The sequence below is a fragment of the Python bivittatus genome, unplaced genomic scaffold, assembly GCF_059951505.1.
Source record: "Python bivittatus isolate LINGU-HERP-01145 unplaced genomic scaffold, Pbiv_v1 ctg000440_np1212, whole genome shotgun sequence".
Classification (NCBI taxonomy): domain Eukaryota; kingdom Metazoa; phylum Chordata; class Lepidosauria; order Squamata; family Pythonidae; genus Python; species Python bivittatus.
Window position 1 is genome coordinate 4,635,960 of NW_028277063.1, and position 17,247 is coordinate 4,653,206.

At 43.1% G+C, this 17,247-nt stretch overlaps 1 protein-coding gene across 1 annotated transcript in view; it reads right to left on the reverse strand.

Annotated features, from left to right (window-relative positions):
* Positions 1 to 3,198: 3,198 nt before the first annotated feature.
* Positions 3,199 to 17,247, reverse strand: part of TTYH1 (tweety family member 1) — a 55,953-nt gene continuing 41,904 nt past the window's right edge. Inside the window, exons 6-14 of the mRNA XM_088142701.1 lie at positions 16,955 to 17,027; positions 12,439 to 12,514; positions 10,775 to 10,830; positions 10,285 to 10,377; positions 10,036 to 10,128; positions 8,851 to 8,993; positions 7,958 to 8,006; positions 6,054 to 6,132; positions 3,199 to 4,194 (exon numbers count right to left, since the gene is read on the reverse strand). Coding sequence (XP_087998827.1) covers positions 6,094 to 6,132; positions 7,958 to 8,006; positions 8,851 to 8,993; positions 10,036 to 10,128; positions 10,285 to 10,377; positions 10,775 to 10,830; positions 12,439 to 12,514; positions 16,955 to 17,027 — 622 coding nt within the window. The 3' untranslated portion in view covers positions 3,199 to 4,194; positions 6,054 to 6,093. The remainder of the gene's footprint in view (positions 4,195 to 6,053; positions 6,133 to 7,957; positions 8,007 to 8,850; positions 8,994 to 10,035; positions 10,129 to 10,284; positions 10,378 to 10,774; positions 10,831 to 12,438; positions 12,515 to 16,954; positions 17,028 to 17,247) is intronic.

Sequence of the window (17,247 nt, forward strand, 5' to 3'; positions counted from 1 at the left end):
CCTTCCTTCCGGTTGCCCCGAAGGAAGCGGTGCGCGCGAAGGCGGGGAAAGAGAGCACGTCGACGTGCGTGGTGGCGTCACGCGAGCGACGTTACCGCGGAGCTTCGTCACGTGGTTTGTTTTATAGGCCGGGAGGTCTGCCTTCCGCTCGAGAGGCGTAGGATTCCAACTTCCATCGCCCTGCAGGTTTAATTAACCTCAACTTGAGGGGATCCACACAGGATGTTATCCCAGGACATGGGAGACGCAGGTTGTAACCTGCATCCAGCTCGGTGTCTTCGGACTGTTGATTTTCTTTCATCCTAACCTACTTTACGGAGTTGTGAGGAGACAAAAGTGGGGAAGGGGACTCAAGAGACCCTGCTTGGAAGATCCAGAGGAAAGACAGAACGCACATGACATAAAGAAGGAAAGTTTCTCTCCCCCTCTCTTTTACCTGCAAAAGAACTTCAGTAGCTGGGCAAAAGAGAATTTGGACAGCTGGGCTTGTTTTTCCATTAATACGAAGATAATTTTTTGGTTTGTACAGTCTGTCAGGCAAGGATGAAAGATAGTTGCAGTATCGCAGATCCCATTTCCTAGATATAAAGAGAACTCTGCCCTTATGGAAAATAATTCCCCTTACCTCCCCCCCCCTTTTTTTTTGCCTTTTACAATTTTCCCACCCAAAAAAGTACAGTCACTTCATAGCATGACCAACTTGTCCCGGGGAGCTTGGTCAGAGCACTGAACAACTGATGTGTGTGAACAGTGTTCACAACTGACGTGTGCGAACCAGCATCTGTACCATCCACCAGCCTCTGGATTAATCTGCAGCACCCCAATGCTTCATCTATCTGGAATCTGGACTAACCCGTTTACTGCAGGGATCGAAAAGGTCACTCCGTATATTGATCAAATGAACCAGTTATAACTATACCTTTGTGTGCATTTGTTTTAACTATACCTTTCTGTGCATTTGTTTTAACTGGAAACCATTCTTGGAGCAAAAGTTGGCTGAACTGTGGGATTTAAATGTAATGCAGGAAATGCTTCAGTATGGCTGCCCAGTGCTGCTCACCTGAGTCTTCTGCTGTTCCTTGCAATGGCCACCTACTCATCATCCTGTGTACTTGCCTACTTTCTTCCTCTAGCAAGTGATCTAAATCAGGTTCAAAGAAAGTAGACAATGGTGAAATGGATGGGCTTCCTGAGGAGATTTTACTTTAGCCCCCATCATACTGGTCTCCTCTAAACCCATCATGGTCAGGATTGGCATTAGATTTTGGTATCCTTGGACGCTTGTCCCAGCATTCTGGCAGGGTTAATTTCCCCTTGCTCATTCCTGTACCATTTAAAAATATCTGATCTGGCACTCCAACCTACCCTCACCCCATCTCCACCTTCAAGGTCCTAAACCTAACTGTGCCCTGAGGCTGCAATATTTCTTGGCTGGCAGGCTTTTTAATGTCTTTTTTTAAGATGACTTCACTTTTAAACAAAAAGAGAGTGGGCATGGTAGTGCAAAGTGAAGCACCAGCCTCCAGAATCTTTTTATGACCCAGAGTTCCTTGAATTCCATATAAAAGGGCTACAAAAATCTGAATGACCACCAGAAGACAGTGAAGAGATACAGAATCCGAGCTGCCAAGAACTGGTCTTTCTACTACATAGGCAAAGTGGCTGCAGCTCAGTGCTTCCCATTCCAGAAAAAAGACAAAAGGAAAAGTGGGATGGAGGAGGTTTGACAGTGAATTACCCTGAGGAGGGGGCTATAGTGAGAGTGGCAGGGAACAACATCACCAGGTTGCTTTCCAGTTTTCTCAACCACTGTGGTAGTCATTTTGTGAATGAGCAACCCCTTATGAGAGCCCTTTTCTTTATTTACTCTGAACATATCAAATGGGGTCCCAGTTGGTTGAGATAACCCGTTCAACAGCATTGTAGGAACAGGCGACTTGACTTAACTGCTCAATGCTCGTTGGGGGCACTGTCACTGTAATCAGATAAACTTGCCATTTGCTGTAGCAGAAGAGGGCCCAGAGGGGACTTTGCCAGGGGCTCTTCAAACCTGGAAGAAGCCTTGTTTATGCTTCTTATATTGGATAAATTCTAAATGAAATCAGAAGAGGAAAGGAAAGAAAGTCATTTGTGTCTGGGTAAATCAATGTCCTCCAGACATTTTAAAACTAAATGGGAATGAAATTTGAGAGGACTGCACACATGAGTAGAAGGACTAAATCCTGGATTTCCAAATGCAGTGGCTGAGATGACACAATGCCACATACATTCTCTCCACTGGGAAAAAAGGAACTATTATCACAGCAGGTGCAATGGTAAGAAAGTACATCTTCATACTATATTTAGCCCAACTGAATCACTGGAAGAGAAGAGAGAGAAAAGTAGCTGGCACCAAGATGGTCAACAGTTAAAAAACAGTTGTAGATATAATAATGCTATGAAGATCTTGATCAAGAGACAGAATAGTGGGTATTTTTCCAGTAGCAACTTGGGATTGCACAATTCAGATCCTTGATTTCTGAATCTAATCTGAACTATGTGTGTTTTGCATTTACAATACATTGCGTGTTTTGATAATTCCTTTTAAAAGTGACCCTGGATGGTGAATGCAGACAAAAATGGAAATCAGGGGCTAATCAGAAGAAGGGTGTGTTTGTGTACTCAGAACTCCTTTTCAGATTTGTAGAATTATAAAGTAACAACATACACCTTCTCTGAAACTTCATATCATACAGATTGAGCATGTTCAATGTCAGTACAAAACTGGTGAAGGAACATTGCAGTATTAATGCTCTAGTTTTTGACGCTAAGACTTGAATTACCCAATCCTGCTATTATTTGAGTGATAGGTGCCGTCAAGTCAGTGTCAACTCTTACGACCATAGATTTTTTCCCAGGACAATCTGTCCCCAACCTGGTCCTTCAAGTCTTCCAAGGGTAAACCCATTGCTACTATAATTGAGTCCATCCACATTGCTGCTGGTCATCCTTTTCCCTTTCCTTCCATCTTTCCCAGCATATCACTTTATATTGTCTATCCATGTAGGTTTTTTTCTTTATGAAATACACAAGTGATGTACCATTACCTTCTCCTGCGCATTATGAAATGATACCTTTGCCTTTGTCACTAACATGAGCAATCTGTCCCCAGCATCTTCCTATATTGCTGTTGTCCAATATACAGTAGGTGCCTGCTTGGTTTAGTTGGATGGCTGGGATGACCTTCACGCCTTGGGTGACCTTGCTGAGAATATACACTCTTGGCATACATTCCCAACATTCTGCAGTCATCCCACTACGATGTAAATGAAATATGTAAAAATACCCCATGACTGCATATTCTCTCACACACTTGCATGTGTGCAAAATCAAAGATGAACACCATGTAAAATAAAGTTTCCCTTTTATTTTAAACTGGGCAAGTTCCAAATGCTTGTTAGTGTTGGGGATTCTAATTAGGAGCAAGGAGGCTGATAGGGAGCAAGGGTAGCTCTGGGCCCCTAATGGACTCCCCTATTCCCTCAAATCTCTTGGTGGGACCCAGTAGTGTCCTCCACTTTTCTGGCCTGCCCACTGTCAGAGCAGGGAGCAGAGATGAGTCTCTAGCTGGATAGCTTTTGCTGTTTTGTCTCCATTGTCCATATACTCTTTCAGTCTATCTATCATTTCTGCACTTGTGCAGTTTTTAAAAATTCATTGGTGCTTGCACACATTTTTTTGAATTTAAACTTCCATTCGTTACTTCTATTTTGAATTTTGTTCTGTTACAGTTATTTTCTGTCATTTACCTTTCACATGGCTCACACTAGTTCTGTCTCTCAACCATGTCATGTCTCTATTTACATTCTTTTTTCTGATCCCCTGTCCTTAGCTTATTTGCACTCCTCACCCCTGCCACTGAATGTCTCCCGGCCTAAGGGATATTCTCTTTCTCCCTCCCCCTTTCCTTTCCTTTCTTAGAGAAGGTAGGCTAATGAAGAGATTCAAGTGAAGGAGCAGGGGGCACCTGGTGAAAAAGGCTCACTTAAGTTGTATTCTAGTAAGTGGTTGGGTTGGGGTCTCTCTGTGTTAGTTGGGTGGTATGGATCTGGGTTGGGGTCTTCTGGGCTGCATCTAGGACAGGAATCCGGTCTGTCAAGGGACGTCCACTTCTTCGCTAGCACCGACATAAGACGCTCGCATGCTGGGAGAATACTATGAGAGGATAGAAAGAGAGCAGCAGGAAAGTTAATAACCAAGCAATGTTATAACAGCAATTAGAATATTCTTGTTCTGCCTTTCCAACCTGTCACTTTCCAGATGAGTTGGGACTGCAGTTTCCAAATCTCCGGCCAACATGCTGGGTGAGAATTCTGGTAGTTGTATTTGTAGCATGTCAGGGAGTGGGGGGTACCAAGTTGGGAAAAGCAGTTCTGTTTCACTCTTTGTGCACTCAAAGTGCACTCTGAGCTAAGTAACACTTGGGGAAAGAGTAAAAGAAGAGGCTTTATAGAAGTCCTGCTTCAGATATCAGTTAGATGTGCTTCCAGAGGACCACAACTGTGTAGATCCTTTCTCTTTTGCTCACTTGGCACCAACTATAGAGTATAAGTTTTCTTCAATTCAGTCTTCAGAATGGCATTCACTTTCTACGCTTCCTTTAAAATCTCAGCTTTCCTCACAATTGGAAGGTATTCTTATCCTTTTAAATGTTTGGTTTGAAAAATGACAGTGAAACAAGCAACTGAAATATCATCCTCTGCCTTTTGTCCCTGTGCCTGTATTATTTTTGGGCAACATTTATTTTTTTATTTGATTTGTATGGCCGCCCATCTCACCTAAGTGAAATGGATGAAATTCTGGTCAACTGGCCATCCTGATTCTGCTCTTGATTCTTAAGCAGGTCTGCATTGTTCACAAGGGCAAAAACACTGTCAGAATTCTAAACTTCCAGGGTGCAGAAAGCACACTGTTGGAATTTATAACCGTTTACAGTAGCCTTTCCCATATGGTGCTTTTCAAAGGCGTTAGACTGCAACTCCCATTATCCACAGTCAGTTTGGCCAATGCTAGCTGCTGGGGATTATTGAAATTGTTGGCCACCATGGCTGTGGGTCATTGGGGTGAAGGAAACTGGTCTAATAAAAAAAGCTTTCAGTAGTTTGCTGGCTTCTATATTAGTTGTCTCAGTATTTGCGTATAAAGGTCAGAATTTTTTAAATTAAAATCAGCAGCACTGTTTATCTTAGCCTGAATGCAGTATGTCTCACATTTTTGCATTAAATGGTGAAGTTGCTGAACTCAGATCTAGCACACCTGTCATACAGTGCCACACAGCAGAGTAAGGCTTATGTATGTGTGTGTGTGTGTGTGTACCTGTTCCATATGGGCAGCTTTATTAAACCAAGAAAACCAGGATATGCAGTGGCAGAGCTGTGTGCCTCTGTCAGCCATAAGAAATGTTCTGACAACTACAAGGTGTGCTTCTTCATTGTACACTAAAGCAGAAGGCTCCAACCCCCCCCTTCTTTTATGGCCCCTGGAGATACCCCCAAATCACCACTATCCTCCCTCCCAAAATAAAGATTTAAATAGATACTGTATGTGATGTCTCAGGCTAAATACACCTATGTTACTAAATTAACAAAATATGCAAGAAATCCTAAAAACTTTGGCCTTCTACCTCTGGTGTCAGCGGTACCTGCAAACCCCCTCCAGAACCCCCTCCCCAAACCAAGAAAGCTTGGAAGAAGTGCAACCTGTGGCTGGAAAAAGCTTGCCTTCCCCCACATTAAAGAACTGATTCAGCCCATTTTGGCCAAAGGAGTGAAAAGAATCCTTTCATTATTAGTTATTTTGCTACCTAGGTTCATTGTTAAGTTAAGGTGGATTATTATTATTTTGACAATCCTACACATCAGACATATATTCACCAGGTTTTGAATCTGATCCCCTGCAACTCAACGGGGATCACAAAAGCAAAGCAATTTATTGTGTAGCTGCTCTGTCATAGCCCACAGCTGGTGTGCTGCATTTGGTTGCCGCATATGGATGAGTCCATACCTCTGACTTACCGAAGGGGGTGGGGAATGACGGTCAATGAGGGGGATGCTCTCAAATTGAGGACTGCCACTGTACGAAGCGCTTTGACTCCTGCAAGTGACACCAAGAAAGATGCTGATAATGAATCCCTCCCTCTCCAAACACTATCTCAGCTCTGGAAAGTCAGTCCATTGCCAGACCTTTCCAGAAATACTAGAAACCTCTGCTGTGTTGACATTTGCAGCTTTCTGGAGGACCCCTACAGAAATTTCCATGTGGCAATTGATATGAAGGTTCTTGGTTTATTTCAATCTCATGACAATAAACCATAGCCTGCATTATGGATCCTAGATTCATCAAGGCCTACTTGATCAGCTGACTTAGCTTATGGATCCTCTTTATTTGGAGGAGTAGATACTTGCCCCATCTCACCATAGTCTTGATATACTGTATGACATGAGAACTCCAAGTAGAGAGCATTTTTGTATAATCCTTCTTTTTGAAGAAAAAAAAGAAGATCAAAGATATCAAGACTTGCATATTTATCTCTTTTTGGAGAGTATATCTATGTAGGAAGGGGCAATACCTGTTTCTCCACTATATAAATAGAGGTTGCAGCCCAAATAAGTTAATTGGCTTGGCTTAATTTTTCTGAATATGCATTTGATTTGAATTGTACACCAGAAGATGAGGCATGAAAACCAGAGTGAAAAGTCTGAGGATTGAGGAGAATAGAATAAAATAATGGCAATCAATTTTGCCTATTACAGAAATCAATGTAGAAAACCTAGAGTAAGAAAATGATCAGTCATTGGGAACATTGTATTACAGGTAGCGAAAGGGCTACAGTGGTATTTCCAGAAGAGCATTTTGATAAATGCATTGTCTTGGGGAAGGTGTGCTTGGACCAGGAATGGAAAGTGATACAAACCAGTGGTTGGTTCTCCATTATGGGAACAAGGTGGAAGACACCCAAAAAAACCAGACAGATGAAGAAAACAAAAGGATGAATTATTCCATCTCTGTGGGAAACTGCTTTAATGGGGTCAGTACTGGTGGTAGTGAAAGAAATTTAAAATGGTGCTTAATGGATACCAGCAAAGTGAAACAGACAGCATATGTAAGCAGTAAAGCCTCCTTTGTGGAGGTGTTTAAACAGAGGCTGGATGGTACAGTAGATCCTATATTGCTCAGGGAGTCAGACTACATGATCTCCAAGGCCCATTCAAATCCTTATATTCTATGAAAGTAAGGATAAGAAGAATTAAGTATGTTGCCTAGATGTTTCTGAAGGAAGCAGGGGATGATAGCGTAATATATCAAATAAACATTCCTTCTCCTACTTTGCTGATCTAGACAGTGGGAAATAGTCAGGTTTTCCTCCTGCAACCAAAATCAACTATTTCTCTCCATTCCTTAAACTTCAAAATTGCTTCACAATGTTCACCATCGTACCTGCCCTTTTCTTTGATTAGAAAACCCAGCTAAGGTGGTCTTTTTTTCTCCTGAAATTTCAGATAGCTAAAGCAGCACTGGGGAAGGAGAACGAATGGGATGAGGAAAATGGCAGGGAAGGAGGCAAGGGGTGGGAGGAGGGAGAGGAAGGGAGCTGGAAAAGGTAGAGGGAACAGTCGGTCCCTGATTTGGGGGAGTCTGTCCTCCCTTCCCCCTCCCCCTCACGCACTCAGATCTGGGCCACTGTGGGCCACTCCAAGCCCCTCCCGCCTTGCAGGGGGTATTATGACCAAGCGCGTGGGGAGGGGGTTGGGAGGTGGGGGGTGGGGGTTACTCACATGTACTGTGAGACGGGGGCGTTGGAAATGGGGGGGGCTGAAAGGCGCAGGCTGCCCCGGCTGCCCCAGCTTGAACAGTGGCCAAAGGAGCTGGGCAGGCTGGGCCCAGCCCCCCCTGCGCGCACTGTCGGCGGTCTACGTGCCTGGGGCGTGAAAGGGTCATCATCCTCCATGTCGTCATAGTCCGAGTCCCTACACAGGAATTCAGGAGAAAAGAAGGGAAAAAAAAAAGGAATAAAGGAGTGAACAACAAGGAAAGAGCTGCCTAGTCTAATGACTATGAAGAAGCCCATGGTTATAGGGTATCTGTCCAGAAAACAAGAGTTTGCTCCAAACCTAGCATCTAGGTTTTCCTTACTTTTCTTGCATTAAGCTGCCGCCCCTTTAGTGTGTAACTCAGAACAGGAAGACAAGACAGTCTGGACCAAGCTTCTGATCTAGTTCACAATTCTACATTTGCCTTCTCAAATCCGACATGCTCCAGTTTTGTTGGGACTTCCAATCCCAGAATTCTCAACATACTTTTTGTTTAGGGACGTGAAGTGGGCTGATCAAAGTTAATGAACATAAAACGTCTTACTCTGAATCAGATCATCTTGCTTTGTATTGTCTGTACCAGGGAAGTGCAACATTTTGGGCCTACGAGTGGCATGCTGAGGATGCACTCCAAAAAATAGGCAGGGTTTGGACAAAAACAAGATTTTATTCGTTTACCATTTAAAATTAAGTTAAATTTTACATTTACGCTCATTAACTTTAATTAAATACAACTAGTATGATAACTGAACACCTATTTAATAGTTCCTTCCTCTGATCATATTAAAAGCTATAATTTGGTGACTACTTTTGGACAGGCTTGGGCATTTATATGCACCTTGAGGGCTATGGTTATCCACCTCTCATCTGCAGCAACCATCTCCCAAAGTAGTTGAGCAGGATTTTTTTTTTTTTTGCCTAATCTGGAGGTGATGAGGATTCTGCATGCATACAACTGATTGATGCTCAGGATTCTCATATACTGGATGTTAACACTCACCTGTTCTGGAACCTCTTCCAGGCCCGGGGCAGACTACAGACAGCTGTGGTGAAGGAAAGGGCAGAGAGGAAGGAGAAGAGGAGGAGGAAAAGCAACCCCTCCATGCCATCATAGCATAGCCCTTTCAGGCCATCCACATAGTCCTAGAAGACAGAGAAAGTGACACAGAGATAGCTTCCAGATGGAAGTTTAAAGTCCATTGGCAATGGTTCACTGTTATGGTAATTTGACAGGGTATCCAGATGAGACATCATCATTTTTTAGTCATCAACCCATCCTATCTCTTTCATTGCCTTTTTTTTTTTTTCTTTTAATGGGAATTATTCAGAGTCAGAAATACCTGGATGCAGGTCTGTAAAGTTATGGGTATGCCATAGCTCTTGACTCCCCTAGATTTGGGGAAGAGGCTTTGATATTTCGACTGATACTTGTAATCCCTCCACTCTCTTGAATACCATGCTTGTTGTGAACATGTGTACAGATGCTTCAAATCTGTGCGTGCAAACTGGTTGTAAAATTACAGAATGCTGTAAGTGTGCCATGTTGAAGATTGCTCCATTTGGCTTTGAATGGAAAATTGTTCATATGAAAAGGAACATACTTCAGTGATGTATAGAGTGGGTCTATACTCTCTGCACATGGGCAAAGAACTTGGGTTCTCCACATGCTCTAACTACAGGTTCCACAATTCATTGCTGTTGGCCTGGGGACAGGAACCCACACCCTCCCAATAGTGTTGAAAGCATCCCCATTCAGCTTAGGACAATGGTGAAGGATCCTGGGAGATGCTGTTAGCAACATCTGGAAGACTACTGTTTTCTACCCTTGCCCAAGCCTGGGCATGTTGGTGGTGATGGAAATGGAAATCCAAAATATTTGGAGAGCACCAAGTTATTGACTCTTGTTCTAGATCAGGGTTTCTCAACCTTGGCAACTTTAAGACATGTGGGCTTCAACTGCCAGAATTTGCTGGCTGGGGAATTCTGGCAGTTGAAGCCCACATGTCTTAAAGTTGCCAAGGTTGAGAAACCCTGATCTAGATGATGATACAGTAATATTCATGCATACCCATTGTATCATAAGGGAAAGGTCAGGATCTTAAAATGTATCAGGAAATATTAAGAAACATAAGTCAGAATGGCTGGAGAGGGTCCATTAAATGACAAACAAGAGTAGCAGAGGTACCTTGTGAAGTCCCCGGCAGTTGAGGAGAGCTACAAGATGATGGAAATTACTTTCTGTGATGTTCAAAGTACTCTGGATGGATACAATGTTCTTCTGCAGTACACAAATGGTAGGAATGAGAACCCAGTTGCCCTAATTTGCAGCCTTTCCCCCTCCCTCCGGCTAGCCCACCATGACTTTTTTCAGTCCAAGAGAATTGTGAGTTGATGCACACCCAACCTCCCTTTCTCTCTGAGCATTGCCACTGACCTCCGCTGCTGGGAAGTGGGGGATGGCTTCTCTCTCCAATCCGTATAGCTGAGAATGTATGTTGGATAATGCCCTCTGACATACTGTGAGTCTCTGTAGAGTTGGCAGGAAAGGAATGGGAGAAAAACACAAAGTCTTTGGGGTTAGGAAACTTACAAACCACAACAGAAGCCAGTCCAAGGTTACAGACATAACTATTTATTCTGTGATTTTACAACTTGCCAAGATAACACCCTCGGTGAGGTGCATAAGACAGGCAAAGGATTGGGATGCTGAGAATACCAGATTGCATCTATAACAAGAAACGCCATATTTTTAGAAAAGTTCAAATGTTAGGAAAGTAGGGTTGAAAATATATAGGCAAGGCTTAGAGGAATAGCAGTGATTGGATTTAGTTTTGCATGGCTGAGAATGCAGGACACCATCCTCAGACTTCTATCACATGCACGTAGGCAACACATCTTTTTAGTGGAAAAGAAGGAATATTTACCTGCTGAAATGGGTTGAAGGTATCTTGGCTGCAGGTTAAGTAGTACTGTAGGATTTCTGCAGGGGTTAAAAGAAAAGAAGAAAGGACATCAAGCCTCTGGGTCCATCTACACACCAGGTCTTTTTAATTCTTTCTTAGATCTCCTGAGTTTGTTTATCTAAAAGGGGTTGTACATGTTGGGGAAAGAAACATACACACACACACACACACACACATACACACACACACAGAGAAGCAGCACTGAAAAAGAAGATAAGAGACCAGTTACCAAAATAAAGTGTATTAAATAGCTACACCCTGGGAACTGTTGGAAGAAGTCGGAATAACCACCTTTGACCTTGGCCATGTGCTGGTTGAGAATTCTGGAAATTGCAGCCTTGACGCATGTGCGTGGCTGGATTACTACCCCTGCCCCCCAGAGAGACTCCGGCTGTTTGATACCTTCATGACAGGCCAATGTTTTAGCAGGCAAAACAAATCACTTTGCTGTAGGACATTAGCTATGCATCATTTAAGTGTGATGGTTTATTTTTAGTAGCCAAGGTGGTGAGGCTCATGTTATCAAGACTATGGTGTGAAGTGAGGGGAGAGTTACTCCTTTCCCTCCTCATCACAATCAAGGCCAATGTGTTCCCCACATTCCTCCACATTAACTGCTAGCCCTGGAAAATTACAAGTACTCTTCTTATTAAAGCTACTCTGTTCTGAGCTGCCTTTTGAAGTTGGGAAGTTCAAAATAGCTACCTTGGTTTTTTTTATGGAATAGCGGCCTCTTTTGAGTTTACAGGGGTCATCATTAGTATAATGACAGCAGTGTGTGTGTGTGTGTGTGTGTGTGTGTATAAACATATAAAATCAGAACTTTTTCCCCTCCTAAAAAACAAAGAAGCTTTGTTTGCAAACAGATTTTTTAAAAAATCTAATTGGGGATTTGGGGGAAAAGGAATCATAGATTATTAGCATAATGTATGCATTATGTCTGCTCAGAAATAGGCTCCCCTGAATCCCTCCCACCACCCTTTAGTGCTCCTTTTTACTTTCCCCAACAAAACCCCCCTGAGCAGGTTGGATTCAAGACATCAGAACTAACCCTTTTCCTCCTATAACCACTGCAAAGAAAATTGCATCCCACACCAGAGTGGACAACTATTTAATATCACTTTCCTCATATCTCTATTAAAGCAACTTTCCTAAACCCAGTGCTGACATTCAGCTCTTACATATAATCCCCAAACTAGGGTTTATGGTCTTTGAAAAGCAGTGCACATGGGTGATAATCATACAAAATGTGTACGACTGCTTTCAGAACTCACCAAGAAGCAGATTCTGTCCTCATGGGCACAGGATTTTAGTTCTCCTTTGGATCCTTTCTAGATTTAAATTGCTTAAACAAGCCCAACACAGCTTTGTCAAAGGCCCTACAGTCCAGCTAACAGGTAAATTGAATTTAAATCCAGGTCTCTTAAGTAAGTTTGCCAAGTGATCAAGGGAAAAAGGGAGTTTAGTTACCTCAGAAGTCTTTAACACAATCACTACTAAAGTTTGCACATTGCAATCTTGTTAGGAAGGTACTGCTACAGTACAGCTTCACAGCCTGGGAGCTCTACTTCTTGGGTGCAAATCCAGCATTTTTATTCTTTAAGATGCAGCAGGTCTCATCCTACCTGGGCTAAGTCCAGTCCTGGCTTGGGTTGTGTTCATCACATAACCATCTGGCTCAAAGCAAAAATCACTCAGTCCCTAAGGGGGCAAAAACAGAAGTCTACTTTTACTGCAGTGCATTCAGTTGCAGTCAATATCCATGAAGAAATGTGCACTACAGAAGGTGATGTCTCAGGCAGCCATGGGTCATTTTGAACAACATCAGAGAGTACTAAGCACAAGCGGTGGGAGAGCTGCTTAGATCTATAAGGCATGGGTGAACCTGAAAATTCAAAAGGAAACATTTAAAAGATCTGTAGCTGTGGGAGGACAGGAATAGAAATATAGCAGGAGTGGACATCCTGGGGCCTTCTATACCTTTTGAGGCTTAATTCCCATTAGACCTGACCAACAAGGCCACTGGCAAAGGATTTGGAGAATTACAGTTCAAACATCTACAGGAATACAGCTTGTAACATCCTCAGAGAACACAGCCTGATAAAATCTCTGTCAAGCATGCAGATGGAGCACGCCAAAGCAAAAACAGAGCTTGCTTTTGATTTCCTGGAACGTGAAAAGAGTCCTGCAGTCTGGGTGGTGTGGAGAGGAGACTTGGCAGCTGTCAAAAGGGGACACTTAGAGTCACTGGCCTTTGGACCACACAAGTTGCTACAACTAAGTTGGGAAAAAGAGTGTTGGCCCCAAAAGGGTACAGGTTTGGGTTGGTTGTAGTAAGTAATAAACGGTGAGGAGGAATGAGTTGTAAAATGTACGGAAAGTCATGGAGTCTGGAAGAACCATGACCCCTCATTGGGAGAAGTGGAAAACTGGCTGGATTGGCACAACACGTTGAATTACTGTTTAGCCACGTTTAAGCCCGGAGTGTTGTGCAAAGCAGCATGCTTGATTTATGGGTCAGTGTCTTACGCAAACTCAGAAAATTGAGTTAATGGGGTAAACCGTGGTTAAGGCAATCATCTGTAAATGGGTTGTGCAAACACAACCACAGAGAATAAGATAAAGTGAAAATACGTTTAATGTTCTAGGCTGTCCTGAGAATCTGATGGTAAAAAAGACACACAGAGAAAGATACATACATTAGATCCATAAAGAAAGCAACAGTTGATGTCTTGGAGGAATGGGGGACAAGGCTGATATAATAGACAAGGACTTTTAATTAGAATGTGGGAACTGAAGACATGGCTGAGTTGGGAATGCCTGAATTTTTGCTTCCTTACAAAGAAATGGGGAACCGTGATGGTAAGTACAGCTGTGAAGGAAAGGTTTAACTAGGTCTTTTCCATGCTCTCCTTTCCTCCTAAAAGTCCTCCACTCAACTTGCTGCTTTGATTAAAAGAAAGAAAAATGGAATAAGAAGTATTGTAAATCACTGCAGGCTGATCATTAGGGAAGGGTTCTCTGATCCAGGGTAGCCCATCAAGAATTGCTACTCATTTGCTCAGGTGCCTTCTCCCTCTGCTTGGCCTTCCTTTAACTGGAAGAGAGGGGAAGCAGGATTATCCTTTAACCAGCTGAGCCTTATGAGTCTCTAACTTTAGGACTGAATAATGCTTCAGTTTGCTTGCTTTCCTCTTCTCTTTTTCATTTCCTGCCATCTCTTTTTAAGCCAGTGTTTCTCAACCTTGGCAACTTTATGATATGTGGACTTCAACTCCCAGAATTCCCCAGCCAGCTATGCTGGAATTCTGGGAGTTGAAGTCCACATATCTTAAAGTTGCCACGGTTGAGAAACACTGTTTTAGACTGTAAGCTTGTTGGTTGTCTTCAGCTGAAGAACACGGTCAAAACTGTTTGAATGAATCAACTGATAAAGGCCACGATCATGGTGTTTGCAGTAGAGTTTTCCTTTAAGGCCAGGATGGTCAATTGACAATGTGCAGGGAACCCACGATTTCCACTTTTGAGTTTGCAGACCCAGATCCCAGAATCCACAAAGATTAAGCAGTCAAAATTCATTGACAAATCACCAAAGGTTGACAGCATGATTTCCTGCCAACTTCTGGTGCGGAAACAAAGAAATAAAATATGCTAAGTTTTTGGATCAGCTTAGTGCATCTAAAATTGGAACTCCTGTTCTTGTTTTACTTCTTAGGAGGGAAAAAAAAGTAACCTTGCCCACTTGAAGGACATCATAATGTTATTGCCCTGAATCTTATGATTCTGTCACCAAAAATATTTATTAAAACAAGTGCCTCCCCCAATGCAGATATTTGGCCTCAAAATCACCCTGCTTCAACTCAGCCTACTTGAGAATGCATTGAGAAATGCAATGAAGTTATGGGACATTCATAATAGAGCTGATAGGCACCAGGTTGGAGAAGACTGAATCAGAACAGGAGGACTTCCAGATCTGTAGGGGAAGTCCTACATCTTAATGAGAGGCAGCCCCAGATGAGTAAGAGGCATAACTGGCATAAGAGAGACTCTGGATTTGGAATAGCATTGTGGGGGCTCAGCTGGACTAATGGGGAAGAGGTGCAGTTTGGCTTGGGTACAACTCAGAAGGGGTTGCATACTGATGAGACAAGCACTTAAACCACTCCTTCTCAGAAGGGCAGAACTGAGAGGGTTTATACTGAGACAGATGGAAAATGCAGTTTTCCCTTCTTTCCCCCAGGGACTCTGAATAACACCTACTAATTAAAAGCATCAGTAAGAGGAAAGTGTAGGCATGTGTGTGCATGTATGTGTGTTGTGTGTGTAAGAATATACATCAAGAGATTGAGATGGTGAGAAAATCCCTTCATCACCAGCCCCACTCCCCTACCCCCCTCCAAATGCCACCACCCCTCTGGCTGAAAATGCCAGCAATTAAATTATTGTGCTCCAGAGAACAGAAGACCGAGTTTCCCAGGCAAGGCCACCAGCCAGCTTGGTTGGCTGCTGTCCCTGTGATTTCAGAAAGTAGCCACTGTGCCCGGGGTGGAGGGTGGGGGACGGTGCTCAGAGTGCCTGCTTGGGGGCCAAACACTGTACCAGTTCCTCTACATGCAGTGGCAAGAAATACAACTGAATTTTTATTTTTTCATACAGTGGTGCCTTTACATTAAGGGTGCAAAATGTCCAACCCAGGAGTTCCATGGGGCCTACCAGAATTCACTTTTTGGGCCCAGATCTCCTCCAGGATGGATGGGGCCAAACTTTTTTCTTTTTTTCTTTTGCATTTTTCCTTTCTTTTTTGCAGGGTTTCAGGCACCCATTTCACTTCTTGAAAGCCCTGAAGTCTCCTCCTAAATTGGGTTCAGGTCCTGCTAGCTTTTGGATTGTCCCTTCAACATTCTGTGCAAAGCCCGAGGTGGCCCTTTTTCTGACACAGTTTATGCACACCTGGACTTAGGAGTTTTATAGGGGGGTGGCTTTTTTAGATGGTAATTAGATTCCCACTTGTTATGGAATGCAGTAGTAGCTTTGCTTCATTTTTGGGTCCTCCTCCTGGGTAGGGTCCTGGACTTCTGCCCCACCAGTCCTACTCTGGATAGCATCATTGCTAAAAATCTATGTTTTGAAAGAAATCAAATAGGATACCTTGCAATTATATGATTGCCCCAGGGCTAGCTCAAGGTTTGCTGAAGTTCCCTAGAAAGCCTGTTCCTGTGTATCCAGAGAATATGAAGCACAGTCTTTGCAGGAGAATTTAGCTCTTCTGTATTTGCATTGCACCTAAAAATACTGTAAGGACAGCCCTAATTTTATGATCTGCCCTTGCTAAATTACTGACCCTATTAGTGTGTTTGTGGTGGGGAAGGATGCTTTGTTTAAAAAAGGAAAGTAAAATGTCCATTATAAGACTTGATGTTCACCAGTTTCAGCTTCTTAGGGTGTCCAGAATAGGGAACAGAAGAATTTTGTTTCTGTTGATGCGTGGAAATGCTTGCATACAGATAGTAACATCCTCCTGTATGTCCTGCACAAGCTGCCTGCTCTTTTTATATACTGTAATTGCTGAGATTTTATTCTGAACCATGATACTGTTGGGCAGTTCTGTCTTAATACACCTCAAAGAATGCATACTACATAGGCTGTAAATGGTTACAGGATAGCCTCTTGCAGAATTTGTAAATATAGTGTAAAGCAGTAGAACAGCCTTCCACCCCTCAACCTAGTACTCTCTCTTCAGTTTCCATAATTCCTAGCTAGTGAGCCATGCAGAATGGAGTTACAGCCCTGAAAGTCCACTGCTTTACCGGTGGTAGGAGACCTCTCAGCTGTGGTACCTGAAGCAAATGTCCAGGCAATGTTAGGCAGTAATGTTTGATATGATCATAGGGGGTATTACAAATGTGCCGCTGTTTTCATTTATGAAACCTGGAATATATTAGCTCATGAAGAGCTGTCCATATCAGAAGTGGATTCCCCTTAGTTTATTTTGCTGTAGGTTGCTACACAGTTTGCTAATATGGCTAGGTTAACCCTAATGGCCTCCCCCCTCTGCTGGCATCCTCCCATTCTCCCAAGATGCTGCTTGTTGTTTGACCAACATCACTCTCAAACACTACCTACCCATAGCCCATCACTCACCACAGCTGCTGCTGTCTCCAGCCCCATGGAGCCCCAGCTTAGGATGAGGACCAGGAAACTCATAACAGTCATTCTATTAGCACAAAAACAAAAACAGCATTCAGATGAGCAGGGAGATCAAGATGGGTTGGTTGTGTCATCTTTCTTTCTGATAGTGTTCCATATCTCAAAAAGCTGCATGGAGAGCAAAAATGGTTTATCTTCATGCCCTGCTAACCATGGCACAAAGATGGCCTTCTAACTGTTTTTAGAAACGCTGTCTTAATAACACAGTCCATCTCATCCCCGGTCTA